Genomic DNA, 18,617 nt, shown 5'->3' on the forward strand with positions numbered 1-18,617 from the left:
TCCATCCCTTTTTTTGTCAAAAATATGATCTGAGACATATTTCTTCTGTTACCTCCCACTAGATGTAATATTTTTCAACTAGTTATAATTAAAGTCAACAGGAAGATTCCCACTGTTACAAAAGGGAGTTGGGTCAGGAAGAATCACAGTAATTTAAACTAGATTCTTGTGAAAAGGATATTCTCCCTTCTGGCAAAATAAACATATAAAAGAAAGCATTTTTTAATTTTTATAGGTAAAACAGAGGACACTACCATCCACCAGTGTTGATATACTAAAAAATGGAACATGTTGCTATCATTCTACTTGGAAAACACATTGCTAGAAAATTGTGAAAAATTAGGACTCTTCTATGTCTGACTATTGTAAGATTTCAGAATTTTTACTGCCAATATCCCAACTATGGCCAAGGATAGGAGTGCTACCAGTTTTTATATGGAGATGTTGGCAGTTTGGAATGAGCATTCACCACACATGCAAAGAAATTCTATGCCTGTAAATACTCAACAAAATGCCCCCATCCTTTTCTTAAGCAAATAATTTCCTACAGTTATCCAGATGTAATAAGAACTTAAGAAACAAGTCTGTTTTTTTTCAGATAAAGAGGTCCCAATCTTAAATATAATTGTGCCCAGTCAGACTCTTATGTCCACACAGGGCACTACTGGCTTCAGCAGAGCTCCACACAGGTTCAGGTTCTGCTTGTATGGAGTAATTACCAGATTGAGGCCTATGGTAAGACTTGAGGAAACAAAAAAATTAAAACCTCCACATTGTTCAATATGCAATAGATATAATTTTCTAAATGAGTTTGGAGTCCTTTATTATAGGCCTTTAAAAATTGTTGTTACGGTTATGCATTAAAATACTAAAGTAATTTTAAAAAAAGATTTTTTTTCTATGTTTGTTTGTTTTCTTCTATGGTATCATTAAGCTATAAATAATTTTAGGATAAAATGCCTAGATATAAATGAAACTGTTAACTGAACGTGTTTACTGATGTCCCTTTTTCACATTGCCCAATTTGGCTCCATTAATCCAGCATCTTCTCTTGTTTCTTGCCTTCTTTTTTCTTCTTCTTGGATTCTGTCAAAATATAACAAGCATAAAAAATTAGCATCTAGCAGTCACTGCAATAAATTTCATCCAATACCTCTGAAAGTTACCCACATTTTCTCTATGCACATAAGAACAAATTTTGCTTCCTCATTCTGAACAAGGAAAGGGAAAACATAAGTAAAAGGAGTGATCATGATGCTATAAAATATGGAAAGGGGGGTGCATGTCCAGTTCAGAATCCTTCCTATCTGAGCAGCTGACCCTGCTTGGCATGCAAAGCATTGTCTCAGGAACTTGCTTAGAAAATAAGAAAACAGCAGGCAGCTCCTCAAGAAACCAGGTCATGGCTCAGTGGAGAGCTGGAAGAAAGCTTTGCATACACTACACACACACATACTCCTCCCTTGCTTCCTTTCTGTTTCATTGTTAGTCTTTGGCTTTCTCTGAATATGAGAGCAACTCCAGAGTTTGGTGAGAAAACTCACTTGTTTGTTCACCTTCTTCATTGCCAACCCTTCCCCCTTTGTCTGGGATAAACAGCTACATACACTTGAGAGGCAATTGAAGTTTGGCCTGGAGTCATTAGAGCACAGTCTCTCCAACCAGCTGGTACTGATAGGGCAGGGAAGAGACTAGGAAGCACCTGCCTTTCTGATTAATTTGGAGTGATCTGAATGATGGGAAGGTACAAGTGAAAGTTTATACATCATACTGCCATCTGTGGAAACTTTCATTATGCTATAGGGTACTGTGGTGTTCTCCAAGTCAAGGAAATCACAGAGTGGCCTAAAAAATGAATATGAATTAAAGGGATTAGGTAAACGAGTATCACATGTCACCTTGCAATGGGGGAAATAACAGCTCTCCCTGTGAATGTGAGCACAGAACACAGCACAACAGGTACTACAGAGAGACAGAAACTGAGTTTCTGTGAAGAATCTTTTTCGGAACCAAAACATAAAGCAAGTAGCTCCTTGTTTGCCTTAACCCAGATTTCACTTTCTTCCTTTGAATCCTCCCTTTGTTTCTTCCTTCTCCAAAAACACTTCACCTCCCAACAAACAAACTAATACACAAAACCCTGAAAACAAAAAGAAAAAAGACAAAACCTATTTCAGGTTAAATATCAGCATAAGTGAAAAGACAAGTACTTTGCCACTAAGGTGGTACTTAGTGAATATGATTCTTTTCTCTCTGACTAGTTTACGTAATATAAACAGTCAAGCAATCATCAACTCTGGTAAAAATAGACTACTTGCATTAAAGCTAAGGGAACAATGCTGACATCTTTCAGCTATGGAAAGGTACAGACTACCTTCAGTAGAAGGCCAGTTTAGATAATCGCATTTGTCTGATAGTTGCTTTTCCTATTTCTTAGTGTTTCGAAATAATACATTTTTTCTTCATATTTTTCAACAAGACAAAAATAGTTTCCAATAATCCTTTAGCCAATGTAAAATAAAATACCTTTTCATAGATTCAGAGAATGGTAGGGGTTGGAAGGGACATCTAGAGAACATCCAGTCCAACTCCCCTACTAAAGCAGGAGTATCTAGATCGGGTCACACAGAAACACATCCAGGTGGGTTTAAAAACCTCCACAGAAGGGGACTCTACACCCTCACTGGGCAGCCTGTGCTAGAGCTCCCTCACCAGGAGGACATTTTCCCTTGTGTTTAAGTGGAACTTTCTGTGTTCCCACTTATGTTCACTACCCCTAGTCCTGTCACTGCACAGTACAGGGAAAAAAGTGCCACCTTATTCTCTTAACATACACCTTCTGAGTACTTATAAGTGTTAATGAGGTTTCCCTTTAGTCTTTACTTTTCTAGGCTAAACAGTCCCAGGTCTAACAGACTGTCCTCATAAGGAAGAAGTTTTACTCCCTTGATCATCTTGATAGCTCTCTGATGGACTCTTGAAAAGTTCATCTTGAGCTGGAGAGCCCAGAACTTGACACAGTACTCCAGATGACGTCTCATCACAGCAGAGTAAAGGGGGAGGATAACTTCCCTTGAGCTGCTGGCCACATCCTTCTTAATACTTCCCAGAATGCCATTGGCTTTCTTGGCCACGAAGGCACATTGCTGGCTCATGGTTAGTTTGCTGTCCAACAGAACTCCCAGGTCTCTCTCTGTAGAGCTGCTCTTCAGCAAGTCAATCCCCAGTCTGTACTGGTGCACAAGGTTGTTCCTTCCCAGATGCACAACTCTGCATTTGCTCTTGTTGAACCATATGAGGTTCCCATCTGCCCAACTCTCAAGCCAGTCAAGATCCCGCTGAATGGCAGCACAGCCTTCTGGGGAATCAGCCAGTCCTCCCAGTTTGGTGTCATCAGCGAACTTGCTGAGGGGACACTCGGCCCTCTCATCCAGGTCGTTGATGAAGATGTTGAACAAGGGTGGCCCTAGAACCGATCCCTGTGGATCTCCACTGGCCACAGGCCTCCAACTTGATTCTATGCCATTGATCACCACCCTCTGGGCTCTGTCATTCAGGCAGCTCTCGATCCACCTCACTGTCCACTCATCCAACCCACACTATGTTTAGTCACATCATCTGCTCTTAAATCTCTTACACTTAGAAACTTTGCTTCAGATTTAAAGGAATGATAATTTAAAACAAGAAGTAATTTGATTTTGTTTGAATATGTAAAAATTAACTAATTAACTTCTTTTTTTCCCCTTCCCTTCAGAAATATGTCTGTGCTTGTGAGTGCTTGCACATGTGTATGCATGCCCACAGTCCAGAGCCATTCCCAAAGTCTGGAAGTATTTTACAGCCTTATCACTCAAAAATGTCATTTTTCATCAAGTTAATACCTCATGTGCTTTCAGCTAAAGTGCTTTTTTCCCCTACAAATTTCCTTTCTACCCTCTAATTCTCTTCTACTCATGTCCTCCACTTCCCCTAATTTTTCTTCTGTATCACTAATTCTCCTGGATTCTCTACTGGTTGTATTCTTTCACACTGTCTTTCCCCTCAACACTGCCTTTTCTGAAAGAAACAGCAGCATTTTATCAGACTGGAACTTGAATATGTAAAATCTATACCCAGCACAAGCAGAAAGGCATTCCGCAGATTTCAACTAAATTTACTAAAAGCAAAGGAAATGTAGGAATGTGGTCAGACCACTAACAGGATTCTGTTGAAGAGTATGTGCAGTTTATGGTAGGGATGAAGTCACCACCAGGAGAAGGATTTGGTCCAGTGTTATGTGATCACATCAGGTCCCTATCACTTGACTTGGGGTATCAGACAACCCACTGTTTACTCATTTGCACTTGGCCCCTGTGGGTCTATATCTGCTCCTGTTAGCAAAAACTCCATTCCCCCCTGTTGTCTACCTTGAGATAATCTGTTTATCACCCCAACAGCCAAACCCATCTACCTACAAAGACAAGTGATTCTGCACTCAGCAGTGAAACCCTCATGTGTGGGACATAGTAAAGGTATTCGCATCACCACAGTTTAACCTTTCAGATTGGTAAGATGAATTTATGGAAAGCACATATGTTCCATGAAAGCACATACCTTCCCAGAGGTGTCTGTGTTTCTTAGTCCTTATAACTTTTAAACATCCTGCTACAGACACCAATACCCAGGTATCAACTCACAAAAATGTTGCTGTTCATGCTCTCAAGCACAAGGCTGTTCACAGCTGCCCTCCCCCTGTTTTGACTAAGGTCAGGCTACAGACTATGGAACATCCATGGCTAACAAAGTTGCTTTAAGATGTATTTTGCTCAAGTTTTCTTTTTGTTCAGACCTACTCTTTGGTATCTATGTAATTGTTCCCATCTTTGTTCACCCTACACTACTATTTCAATTTCTATGACATGCTATCAGGACAGCTCAATACAGACACACTGGGATCCGTGTCACCCTGGTTACTTGGTCTGCTCATGCTTCCTATCCCAGAGTAACCAGGCTTGTCTGAAAGGGTCACTATGCCACCAGTGCCAGCACTGACACTGTGCTCAAAAGCCCTGGTCAGGACTCACATCAATCCCATATCCTAGCACCAGTTACAGTTAAGTGAGGGAAAGATTTCCTAAGGTACACTGTCTCAAATAATCACATTCCTATTCCACACGTGAAAATTGCCAAAATTCAGTTCAGCTTAGCACAGACTGGATGTAAGAACTTCAGTTCAGCCACTTCTTACCAGGCCTCTTAATGTGGTCTCAGCATGCCATCAGAAGCTATAGCAACCCATCAAGCAGTGCCCACTGTAACAGCCTTTATGATGGGGAAGCCACTATGCTACTCAACACATCTCACTAGCACTGCAAAGCAGCTTGATGTCAGCAATGCTCACTTTTGAGCCAGAAGGAAGTAAGAACGGCTGCAGAGCAAACAGAGACTACCTTAAGCAGAAAGCTGCTATTTGCAAGCACTTTGGGTCAATGACAGTCCTCTTCAGCACACCTACCTGATTAATGCAATATTTGATTAACGTAATCATGCAATCCCTGACTCTGTGGATCAGCTCTGCGTTGGCTACAGGAAGCATGTTTGCTGTAGACAAGTGCTACCAAAAATATTGAGAACCATTATGAACAAATGACTCGATGGGTTGAAATTCAGGTTCACACCAGCTGACGTAGAACTTTCCTCTGAATGTATTCACTGCACTACTTGCTTTAAAGCTAGGTGGTCTGGTCTTTTCCATGTTGAGGCAGACGCTAGTTGGAGATGTCTTTATGAGCTACTTATAGTGACGTTCAGGAACCAGAGATGAAGGAGCAAAGCAAAAAGCAGGATGATAACCCTGGATTTCAGAAGAGAAGACACTGGCCAATTCAGGGACCTGCTCAGTCAGGCTGCAGGATCACTCTACAGGCCACATCTGACCTGTAGGCCACAAACTGGAACTTCTCCATATAAAACCTTATGAAAGGTCTGTAAAAATGTTTGATATTTATATTTAAACACATTATTTTTAATATATTAAAGGCCTTACCAAAGGTATTTCTTCTACAAATACCAATACCAGAGTCAGCACTCAGGTGGGAGTGGGTGCTATCTCTTGCTGTCTCTCAATGCTTGAGGTGAGCAGTCTCTGTGCAGTGGTGGGACAAGGGTAACTGCTTGCCTACTGTTTCATGTGCACCATGTGTTAGTGTCCCAATCAAACTGTCCTTCCACCTCCAGCATTGCTCAGCACACAGCCACTCTGAGGAATACAGTAGCAGAAGCTATGTCTTCTCTATGGCTTCCTTCACATCAAGGAAATACTTTTCTTTACCATCCCTGTACATCCTTGCAGCAAAACAAACACACCAGAAAAGTGAGCCACGTATGCTCCAGAATATTAATGATGACAAAAATATTATATCTAGAATATTAATAATGGCAAAACAATCCTCTATTTTTGAGTCTGTTTTACAGCATACATTTTCCTCCTTCCCTCTTATCCCATGGTAAGTGAGTGTCTAGCAGCGCTCTTTCTCTGATGGGAGGCCAGGATCCTGGACTAGGGAATACACGAAGAGTAAATTCAGAGTACCTGGTAGTCTCTGCAGGGCACAGCAACCAAGCACAGCACAGTATCCTCCTGCCTCCTGGAAGCCAGAGCACGTCCAGCAAAACATCTATATAGCACTGTGCAAATACTCCTGCAAAACTATGTTAATGTGCACATGTTGGATTATCTAGTCATTCGTCATTTGAATAAACCTATGAATAGTTGCATGCCTAAGAATTATTCACAGGATTAAAAGGTGTGTGGTCATGGATTAACACTGGCCCCACTTCTGCAGATCCGTGATGATCAGTGACAAAAATTGAAGTGAGGATCTTAATGAGTAAGCAAATTGACTTGATAAGCAGAACTTTATGTAATTTGGAATGGCAGCAGCCCTTTTTAAGTAGTCATCTTTATTCTGGAGCCTCATTCTTGTTATGCAGGCAGCAAAGGAAAGTAATTATGTTGAACGGGAGCCACATACCATTTGAAGCCACTCTTAATGTATAGGCACAAAAGGGAGGTAATTACTTTTTAATGGAAGCCAAGCTTTGTAAACCAAGATTTGCACATATTTATTTTCATTTGTTGAAAAGAAGGTAACAATTCACTCGCCATACTGTTGAACTCTCATATATAAAAGTCAAGCAATGTCCCTCAAAGCAATATAAATCATTTGAAATAGCAAAAGCTCTACTGCTGGAAGGTTAGAGCAAAGAATTGCAGCATCGAGTGTTCAGGACACAGTTTTCCCAGGAACTAGCACTCAGTCCCATTGAGTTCAGAGGAAACCATGTTTTCTAAAACTCTCTCTACCTTTCATTGGGGCAGATTTTCCAAACCATCTGGTTGCTATGGTGGTGCACAGCAATGTTGCAATTGAGTGCAGCGCACCTGGGAATTTTGGGGATGAAATGCCAACTCATGTGGAAGGGAGAAGCCTTGCTTTTGACACAGGTAAGGGTTTTACTCCTTAGTGAAAAAAAAAAAAAATCTCACCCTAAAGACCTTCACTCTGGTCTCTAGTAACACAAAGTTCTGTACCGTCTTGTGATTTCCATGATTGTAGAAATAAATCCCCAGCATTCTGAAATACCCTTTAAATATGATATTTCTTCAGTTTCTACAGAAAGAGAATCTTTAATAGTTATCTAATTCATTTTCCTCCTATTTTCCTGCCTTACATAAACATCTATGTTTTCCAAATTATTTTAAGAAAGAAAAAATATATTACAATAGTAATTGTTACAAAATGAATTGTTCTGAAAAGCCTCTTTGAGCAACACAGAGTTCTATTGGATGTCAAAAAAAAAAAAAGCAATACTCCATTAGCAAAATAGCAGTAGAAGGCAACTCTGATGAATCAATGACCTCAATGTGACTTTTAATTCATTAATATATTACAATTGATTACATCCTCATACTTTAGCTCTGTGCTGTTTAATTACTTTCTCTAGTTATCTTTAAGTGTTTCCCAATCTCTCCAATATCCTAGCCACTCCTGTCCAACAGTTCTGCTTCTTTGTTCTGCTTCTCACTTTGCTAAATCTCCATTTTGGATAGACTTGGATTTTTTCCCAGTTTAGCATAAGATGGACCCAATTCAAACTTACAGGGTGGAGCTGCACCATAGAAGCCAGAAAGGCACAGTACAATGTGTGTTAGGAACAAGGAACAGCTAGATTTTAGGCCAATAACAAACATTAAAAGATCTGACAAAGAAATGGACCAAAGAAACATTCATGCAATGTTTCACTATTTTTCTTTCTCCTTGGAATTGCAAGAAGAAATAAATGCAAGAAGAAATATATGCAAGGAAAAAATAATCCAATTTATTCTAAAACCACCCACAAATCTCTGAAATTATCTTAAGACAGTCGGAAACCATTGCCCGAACCTGACATTTGGATGTAAGTCTTACAAAATGTCTACTTTTTACAACCTTAACATAAAAGCCATCAGGAATTATGGTAATTTTTTTTTTAAAAGAAGTAATTTGTTGAAGCTATGTTTTTTCATGACAAAAGTTTAACTTTGGTGATATTCTTCATGGAAAAAATGGAAGAAAAAAAATTTCAAAGTTGCATGTGTCTCTGTGTAGTCATTTTCTGATTTTGCTAGATGGCCTATTTGCCCAAAGACAAAGATCAGGAAAGTTTAATCTAATTTTCTTTATGTCTGGGTCACAAATATCTAAGATGTTAAAGCCTTTAGAGCAAGTATTCGGAAGATTGCAATGGATAAACTTTTCAAGTGAAGGTTGGTTTGCAATTGAAGACTGATGAAGCGGTCTGGCTAACTGGAAAGTGAATTTCAGAAGTAACTCACTTTGCTCTTGTTCGCTTTTTCCTTCTCTGCCTCTGATACATTTGTACTGCTGCTTCTAGAGGGTATGGACTTTCTTACTGTTCTTTGTCATGTTCTCTGCTCAGCACAAGAGGGACTCAGTCCCAGCTGGCTCTCTATGCTGTACACAAGATCCCTCTTAATGCCAGCGAGACAGGTGCAGGCAAAGACTGATACATTCAGAGTTCACTTGCTGCATTCACATGTCTGCAGGAGACTACTGAAAAAAAAAAAAGTATTAATAATCCATTTGGAGTTTGGCATTTACCTGTATCTACAGAGAAGCAAAAAGGTCACACATTGAGGCAATTCATATGTCAAACTGAGATCATTAAATGTCTATTGAGTAGAAAGTTATTTGTGATTTACTGTGAACAGAGATCCTATTTTATTTAGTTAATTTTTAAAACCAGGCACTTGCTTTTCACTTGTACTTTCTACATCTGCCCAGATGGGATCTAAACTCAGGGCTTTGCTTTGATCTGAGCTCCACACTCTGAAAACTTGCCTGTAAAACTTTCACAGTAAGCACAGACTGAAGATAGAGATGGTGACATGGAAAATGAGATGGAGAGATAAAGCAGTGGGAAAAACCTTGAAAGGAAAGGAAGTGAAGAAGCAGAAAAGGAAAGCAAAGGGCTGAAAGAAACAGAGCTTTTTTTCTTTTTCACTGCTGGGAACAGTAATCAGTGTAAACATTTGCGGATGGCATATCTTTTATCACAGCAAGTCCCACAGCTTCAGGCATTTTGATGGCTCAAGGGCACTGACTAATGCCAAGGAGGCTGGACTGCTCTTGCAAGCCAGGAAAGTGAGACAATGAGCATGTAACAGAATTGGCACACACAAGGCTATTTAAACACTCCCCCACAAATGTCTGTACCAAACTTCAAAAAGCTCCCGCAGGCACAAGAGGGTTAAACAAGAGCATTTGTCATATCCAGTGTTTCATCATTTGAGGCAGTACAGAGGAAAAAAAAAAAATCTGAAATACAAACAAGGAGGTGAAAAAACATGGAGGTCTGGGTTTCCCATGGAAATTCCCCCACCTTGTCAAAAACTCTGGTACAAGCTGCAGGACAACTAAAAAAAGTAAAATCTTTATTTTAAAAAAAAAGATAATTTATCTTTCTCCTTCTCCTACAAGCATTTCCTGCTCCCTGAAATCAGAACTGTGTCAATCAGATTGAAATTATGTTATGATCGGAAAATACATTCAAATTACTTATCCAAACAGTAATATTTCTCAAAGGTACAAAAGCAGTCTCAAAGGAGACCACACTGCAAAGCCTCTAAGAAACACAAGGTAAAGGAAGCAGAAAAGATACTATTAAAAGATATCCAAACTTTCTTAGTCAGGGGCTGCATTGGCATCTTATTTGCAGCTTGAGGCTGGTCCACACTGTAATCATCACTGTGTTTATTTTTCTTTTATGGCTTACTCTTATTTTCACTTAAACTGAGAAAAATCTTACTTCCCCATATTATGGTAACAGGAGCCAAAGCACAGAGATGTGTCTCAGAGCCTGAAATTTCCAGTGAGTTTTACTTTATCTTGAAATAATAAGCCTTATCCTCAGACCAGGAGCACAGGGAAATACAACCAAGCATTTAGTACCCAGTCTCACTCCTCTGGACCACGTTTTTTTCTCTTGGTTTTCACGTTTCTCAGCTCCATAAGGCGTAAATTATTCATGGCAAAACTGCCTCTCACAATGTTTATGCAGTGCTTAGTACAATGGCACTCTTTTTCAGCTGGGGCCTCTGGACACTCATGCTATACAAATAATCATGATGATAGCAACAATAATAACAGCCAGCTATGCTGTTCCCACTGGGCATCCACTGCCATTGTCTGCCTCAAAGAGCTCAAATCACTGTATTTCACTGCAGGCCCCAAGTCAGTGCCAGAGACCATTCTTGAATAAACCCGCCTCAACCTTTACAGCAGGAATAAAAAACTCCTAATTTTGCCTTTCAGATTTTTGTTTAACAGCTGTTTCCTAATATGAGAAAATCCCTCATTTTTATATCTAATTAGTTTGAGCAGATCCTATTATTCTGCCTCCTGTAATACTAATTATTACACTAGCTGCATGCCTGCTCAGCTAATGAGTTACATTAAAGATGGGGAATTCTGAAACCTACAGAGGGACATACAGCATGACTGTGATGTCAAAACAGGAGACATCAGCATCTTTCAAACAAAACAAAACCTCAGTCCTAACAAGTAATTTCCTCTCCCTCTGTGTCCCCTCCAGCTAATCTTTAGAAGCAGACACTTTGCTGCTTCACAAAGGCAAAGTTGAGAGAAAGCATCCCAGAAGAAGCAGACTGCCCAACATGCAAAATGGGACCAGGTAGTCCTTTGCATGAGTGCAGCACAAAATTTGAGCAATGAATAGCTGCTTCTCAGGTGAGCAGTTCATTCAGACATCACTACCTTGCAACAGCCAGTGGCCAAGTCATCTTGTCAAAGTGCTGTCAGTCTGTTCTGGCAGTGCACTGGTCATAAGAGGTCCTCTCTGCAGGTAGAAATCAAGGCTGCCAGCATAGTGCTTAAAAACCACACGTTGTTTTCTGCTCTTGGCACCAAAGTAAGGACATAGCTATATCTGCTCATTAACAAAAGCACAACTCTCTGCTTTGACACCAAGCTCCCTAGGCAGACATGAGATAAGGCAGTGTCAAATGTTGTCTTAAGTTCACTGAGATTACTAACATCAAAGCCAAAGACCCTGAATAAACCCTGACTGAACTGCAGTTCAGACCCTCACCTTGAAGTAAATCATTACATTCTAATAATTACGATTACAGACTAGGATAAAAGGGAGCAGGAGCTACTAGTCAATACATGGAGCCAAGAGTCAACAGCTCCTAGCTGAGCGCCTGGATCTGCCACTGATACTGTGTTCACCTGGAAAATTGCTTCGCCATTTTGGCCTGTAATTCTTACTTTTCTTTAAATTGTACTTCCTCAGCTCCAAGGAGTGATACTTAACTGCTGCCTGAAAGATTGCTTGATAAAAGAAACAATATAGTTCAGATTATTTACATGGCACTAAACTCTTAAGTAAAGCTCTTCAAGTGATATGAAATTATTTAAAATACACGGTGTGTAGTCTTTCCTCCATGTACAGCAGCATGCACACCATGCCAAACACACTGAACTGCACTGACACCTTGCTAGACTCTCATCTGGTACATCTGATCTGCATTGCACAAAAGAGATTACATCCATTAACAAAATGGGTAGGTCTTGCTTTTATGTGAGAAACCTTTCCAAAAACTGCATATCAGAGGATGTGATTTCTGGACACCATCCCAATTATTAAAGACAAGAGTGTTCTAAGCAGTGTTAACGTTTTCCAGCCTTAGCTGGAATTATTTTCCTCTGGGGCAAGAACTGAGCTGAGCCAAGGAAAAGTAACTTATAGATCAGATATACTGTAAATTGATTAAGAGGTTGGGAAGAGAGATTTATTAAAATAACTAAATACAGCCAGCCAAAAGAGTTATCAGAAAGGGGCATAACTCAAAAAATGAAGGGTACATTGCAGAAAAAGCAGGCAGACATTCTATTTAGTTTTATCTTGATCAGAAGAATATATAGCTAAAAGTAGGGGCAAGGGAAAGAAAGAGAGTGATGGAAAGAGTGAAAAAAAGAACTAAAGTTGATCAGGTAACCCAGTTCAATAAAAATAAATTCTTCCTCTCTCAACAATTAAAGCAAAATGCTTCCTGAATCCTGACAATACTCTATTCTTCTACTTTCTGGCTGGCAGGAACCCGAACATCCATCAATCAAGTTTGGGTGGCTGTGAAGTAGGCCAGATGGAGTGTGTCGGAAGCGTTTCTCGCTCTTCAGTGAAAGTTGGCCATTAGAGCAGCCACTCAACAGAAGTGCCTGAGTCTTTCACATCTGTCAAGTTAGTTTAAGGAGACCTTGAAGATCCCCAGCCTTGCAGACACTGATTAGAATATGCAATTGTGTGTGCTAGAGGAGAGATGGCTGCCTCCTCTGGGATTTTGTGACAAAAATTATCCTTTCATCCTTTCCAGCCTTTGTGACAGGCTTTCTCATGACCTCATCTGTGTACTAAATACACAAGCCATGGAGTCTGGGATATCACTGTCACATTGCTGACAATCTCTCTGTCTATATGTAAAATATCCAAGAATGGATGACAATTTCCATCCTCTGTTAACTACACTTTAGCAGAGCAGCCAAGGACCAAACTATTGTCTTCCAATCTGAGAACACCTCAGAAAAGCTATGGAGAAAATTGCTCATCAGAAAACCAGGTAAAATTCTAACTCCTGATTCATCATCTGCTCTCCATCTTAAATCAGCAGAGTTTCTCCAATAATTCTCTTCTTGCAAGCAGTAAGATCCAAAGTGTCCAACTGTCACAGCCTACAATCCATATTTCACAGTTAACTGCTCAGAAGAAAATATACTGAAACAGAGAAGTTTCTAATAAGGAAAAAATACAATTACTTAGTTTCCAAAACAATGAGAGTGCTTCAAAAGATTTGAAGGCTTTTCCATGACTGCTGACTAATGATAAAACAAATCTAAAAGAACAATTAGATTACCAGTTTATGAGGTAAGAATTGATTCCCGAGGTTAATGAGTATTTCCTCGTTTAACTTAGCAGTTCTGCCACAGCTCATAGAAGCTCTTGGAAAAGCAAAATATACTTTCATCAGCAAATTTGCAAAATGGTAACCCTTGAGATTTTTCTACAGGTGTAATTTTCCTTTCTGTTAAGTATAGATCAAACTCCCATGAAACAGTAGTTATCTTTGAAATAGGTGAGAGGGGAAAGACACAGGATTCAACTCACGAGCAAAGTTGCTACACGTTCATAAACTGGAAAGGAGGATAAGCAACAGGAGAGCAGCAGTTACAGTTGGGATCCATTTATTTGCATTTTTCTCAAAGAGTAGAAAAGGTGAGGAGGAGTTTCAGACACCAAGCTACATTAAGGAAATATGTCAGCTGAAATCTAATACACAATTTCATTGGGAAAGCCTAGATGAAATAGTCTACCCTACCCACACATCTCTTCAGTTCTTAAGAAACCAAATTATTTAACTATTTTTAAAAAATATTGGAGTTAAGGAGAATTGTGAAAGTCTCAGATAAAGAAATCTACTCCACATGCAAGTAGCAATCAAAAGAAAAACATATTTAGGTTATTTAGTGGATGTAATGAACAATGAAAGAATGATAGTTTCTTTTTCATCACAATTCTGTAGAGGATATGCTTGGAATACTCTGTACAGCCCAATCTCTTCATCTTAAAAAACAGTTTTGCAATAATAGAAAGATTTTAGGTAAGTTGGGTAGAGAGTATTCTTGTTGTGGAGAAGCTAAATAGGGGCTTTTACTCACCCTGTTTACAATATGAAATCAAAAGGAAAGGTATGTAATGGAGAGGTTACAAACAACACCTAATAGAAGAAAAAATTCAGGGCACAGAAAAGGGACTTAGTCAGGAGAATAATGGAAACAATCCTTCGTCTGAATATACTGAGTTTTCTTCATTGCAGTATTCTCAGTCAGTTCACATCTGCTTTTGGTACTCCCAAACTATTGTTGTCAGTGATGCAGCTCTTGAAGCACACACAAGTCAGAAAGGTAACCATATAGTCGTATACAACAGACTCCTGTAAACCAAAAAGCCTCTCACTACTCTGCTGCCAGAGATCCCAAATGTCAAAGACACACTGCCCTGCTACTCCAGGCAACCTCAGTAGGAACAGGCAGCATGTGATCAGCATTTACAAGTCTAGCTGCATATTATTATAGACCTTAGGCAACACTATGCCTCCGAAAAAATAAACCTGCTGCTTCCAAATAATATATCATATGTTTTTCCTCTTGTAGTTTCAAGCCACTGATAGGAAGCTATGGGTGAAAAGGGAAGCTAATATGTACCTGCTGTCCATTCCAAGTCCTCAGACAATAACCTAGATCTTACTTCTCGTCTCCAAAGTATTAAATTGGGCCTATTCTAACAATAGACTAAATACAGTTTAATTTTTCCTTTATCTAGATGTGAGTGGAGATTTACTTTCAGCCTGTAATTTCCTTCACCTCAGGAATAAAACAAATACTCTTAATTCCAGCCAACATGTCAGCACTTGGACTTTTAATTCAGAAATAAATTTCAGCAGGACACAACATTTCACACAGTACTAATTTGCTTGACCCAATTTCTTATTCAAGTTCTTCCTACTGCTGCCAACACATTGTCTGGTGTAGCTCCTATGTAGTTATACCCACAGATTTGCAATATGGATTTCTGATCATTAGCTCAGGGTCCAGGCAGACTGTGAGTGTGCGTGCTGCTCCTACTAATGCCAACAGCAGATGAAGGAGCAGGTGGCATGCAGGAAGATGCCATGAGACTTCTAACACAGATTAGGAGAGTAGAATTTCTGCTCACAGTTATTATGATCATAAACCTACATTCCCTCAAATCAAATAAAGTCAGGTTTACCAGTTCAATCAAACCACGTAACTGTTTGCTGCAGTCATTCTCAATATGAGTTTCAGGGTCATCTATAACTTAGCTATATCTGGAATTAGTTGAAGTTGACTACAATCCAACAATTTCACAAAGTCTGCCTTTAAAACTGTAACTTGAAAATAACCCTTTACCATTCAACAGAATTTCTCTCACAAAAATTATGCTGCATCAATGCTCTGCTTTGTTTCCCTCTAGTCTTTTTTAACAGCCATTGATATACTGACTCAGAGGGATCAGAACAAGGCAGAAGGCTACCAGTGGCTTAAGCAGTAGAGGCCTTCTGACAGCACAACAGGAAGCTTAATTTAATAAACTCTCAAATTTCAAGCATGGAAACTTACTCAAAAAGAAAGCAAAAAAAAACCTCATACCCCAACCAAAAAGTCCCTTCCCCAAACCAATAAACAACAAAACCACACAGCTCCTACCCAGTCACTTCCACTCCAAAATGAAGATCTTTAATCCTACCAACTCAACCAAGTCAGCTGAACTCTGAAAATGTAGTTATATCCTATCTGCTTCACAGCTTGTAATTATCTACACAGGTTCTAGACTCTGCGCTTATCTCCATAGGTGTAAGAGAAAGATCAGTTACAGCTGTACAGGCTGCAAAGCAGAGATGCATGCACGCACGCACACACAGCAAGTGTCTGCAGCCTCATCAGACGTGCTTCCAGTTGCACAAGCAGAGCAGGCCACCTGCAGGTACTCCTCATATCAATGGTGCACCACCAGCTACAATTTGAAAACTGCTTTTCTCAGTCACACCTGTCAATCCTTATCACATTTATTTTTATAATTATCCAACTATTCAGAGTCTGGAATGTGTTAAACCTAGCTGGTTTTAAGCAAACAAATGCCAGGGTAGCATGGCTTGTATAATCCACTTAAAACACATTACTTCTGTATCTCAAACAAGATCTCACAGTTTTACCTCCCACTATAAATCATCCTACACACATAACACCTGCTACTCCAACAAAAGAGTGAGCTAAAAGGCTTTAATGATTAGAAAGAAAATGAGTTTGTCTGAGGGACACCTGGATACACAAATGCAGAGCATATGCCTTTCTGTGAACTAGAAGTTATTTAAATTGCATATACATTCTGTACTCTCCTTCCTACTGTCTTTGAATAAAGAATATACAACCTCAAGCGTGCAGAACATTCATATATTTCAGTGTGCAGTGAGCAGAAAATCCTTTTAATACTATCTACCCACAAGGAAAGCAGTCCTTTATTGAAATAGTCATTATTCAATATGAAACAAAATCTACGTAAAAGGTATCTTTATCAAGAGACATTTTTGCATGCTGTTACTGGCCTGTTCCCATCAAAAGGTGTTATGAAAAATAACTGTAGTCCTTTTTTCAACCAGTCATTATTCAATACCAAACAACAACACACGTCTTTATCAAGAGTGATTTTTGCATGTTATTATTGTCTGTCACCATCAAAAAGTGTTACGAAAAACATCTGTACTCTGGAAGTCTAGTCACATCAGTAAACCGATAGCAGTATAGATGGTCTAAGGTTAAAATTCAAGCTCTAGTCTTCAGCTTAATTCTTGTGTGTGAGACTGCCTTGACTATACAAGTCAGGAATATTATCTGCCTAACCACTGAGAGACAGAAGCAGTGCAGAACTGAGGAAAGGCCATGAAAGTGCAATCTCCTGTATTCCTGAGTTCCGACTGAAGCACAGGAGACATCACAAATCCAGCAATTTAAATGAATTAATGTGCAGCTTTCAGCAAATGGAATTTACCTTGAGGTTTGGGTTTGGTAAGCTTCCCACAGGGCTTTGAGATTGTTACAGTCTTCTGGCAGTCAGCATTATGAAGGGCTCTCTTTAGGTTCCCGGTTCGAGTCTTCAAGGCAGTATTCAAGTCACATTCTCCCCAGGCCTGGAACTGGTATTTGCACTCCGCTATAACAAGTAAATAAATGACAATATTTAAACCAGAATGACTGAGTGTGAAAACAATTTTCTTTTTATTCTAATAGGATATCAGGGACAGCCAGTACTTGCAGTGAAAAGGATCATGCAACTAACAAAAAGAATCTCAAGAATATAAAGACAATGTGCAGTGATAATTGCAGTGTCCTCCCCTCCAAAAATACTTTAAAGTGGAACCCTCTTGTTTTGGCTTGAATATTGTGTTATTGTCATTTAAAGGAAAATACATTCAACTATGAAGATATAATTAAAAAATCAAAGAAACAACAGCAGTGGGAAATGTGATTCATTTTCTATACAGTTGTTCCATTTTTGAGATACCAAAAAATAGTTTCAAGGATGTATGTGCAACCATGAACTTGGCAAGTCTGAAACTGCTGCACTGATTGCCTTGGTAAGGTCTCAGTGATGTTAAAGCTGTATTGGTTGTTTACTGGAAAAAAAAACAAGTTTGCTACAGTAATAAGATCTGAGTCCTGGACAGACATCTTGCCCAGGACAAATCTGACAAATCTTTCTGAATCGTTACAGGTGAACTTTCTTTACTGAGTGATATAGATGACATACATTTGTCTTCATTTACTCCTTTCAATGCCACCCATGCTCCATGCTGCAAAACACAGTAAAGGTCACCTAAAGCCTCTGGTAACCATCACAGAGATTCACAGTTGTGACAGAACACACACATTGCTGCCTTAAATACAGTTGTAAACCTGGGAACATTGATGGAGCACTGGGTTTACAATAAGTAGGTTACATGGACTCTGCAGAGGAAGAAGCTGCCTTCTGATGCATTACATGTTCTACCTGTGATAAGGCTGAAATACAGAAGTAGCCTATTCATCAAGACATTTCCAGAGCTAAGCAGAAAACAGACTCTCCACACTTCAGTAAAAACCAAAACAAATACCTTGAGAGAGTGATGCTTACCTCCAAATTGCTTCTTCCAGTTGCAGGGAATCTTACACTTCTGAGTCTTGGTGGTTTGTTTGCATTCTGCTCCTGTGCGAGTGCCCTCGCGCGTCCCCAGGCCACAGTCACCACTGGTGGGCACACAGACACTCCACTGCCATTCCCCACAGTCAGACTTCTTTGCCTTTTTCTCTGAGTGAAGGCAAGGAACCAAACACAAACAAGAGAAGTGGTCAGTACCCAGATCCTATGGAGAAGTTCCTTAAACTTCATTAATCAGCTACCGCATGACAGTCGTAAAACAATTGCTTCAAAAGCAAAAAATCTGA

The 18,617-nt window shown here is 39.5% G+C and overlaps 1 protein-coding gene across 1 annotated transcript in view; it reads right to left on the reverse strand.

Moving 5' to 3' along the window:
* Positions 1-938: 938 nt before the first annotated feature.
* The window catches only part of PTN (pleiotrophin), a 68,477-nt gene continuing 50,798 nt past the window's right edge, over positions 939-18,617 (reverse strand). Inside the window, exons 3-5 of the mRNA XM_061988894.1 lie at positions 18,307-18,480; positions 17,185-17,346; positions 939-1,086 (exon numbers count right to left, since the gene is read on the reverse strand). Coding sequence (XP_061844878.1) covers positions 1,034-1,086; positions 17,185-17,346; positions 18,307-18,480 — 389 coding nt within the window. The 3' untranslated portion in view covers positions 939-1,033. The remainder of the gene's footprint in view (positions 1,087-17,184; positions 17,347-18,306; positions 18,481-18,617) is intronic.

This window comes from Colius striatus, chromosome 1 (assembly GCF_028858725.1).
Source record: "Colius striatus isolate bColStr4 chromosome 1, bColStr4.1.hap1, whole genome shotgun sequence".
Lineage (NCBI taxonomy): Eukaryota > Metazoa > Chordata > Aves > Coliiformes > Coliidae > Colius > Colius striatus.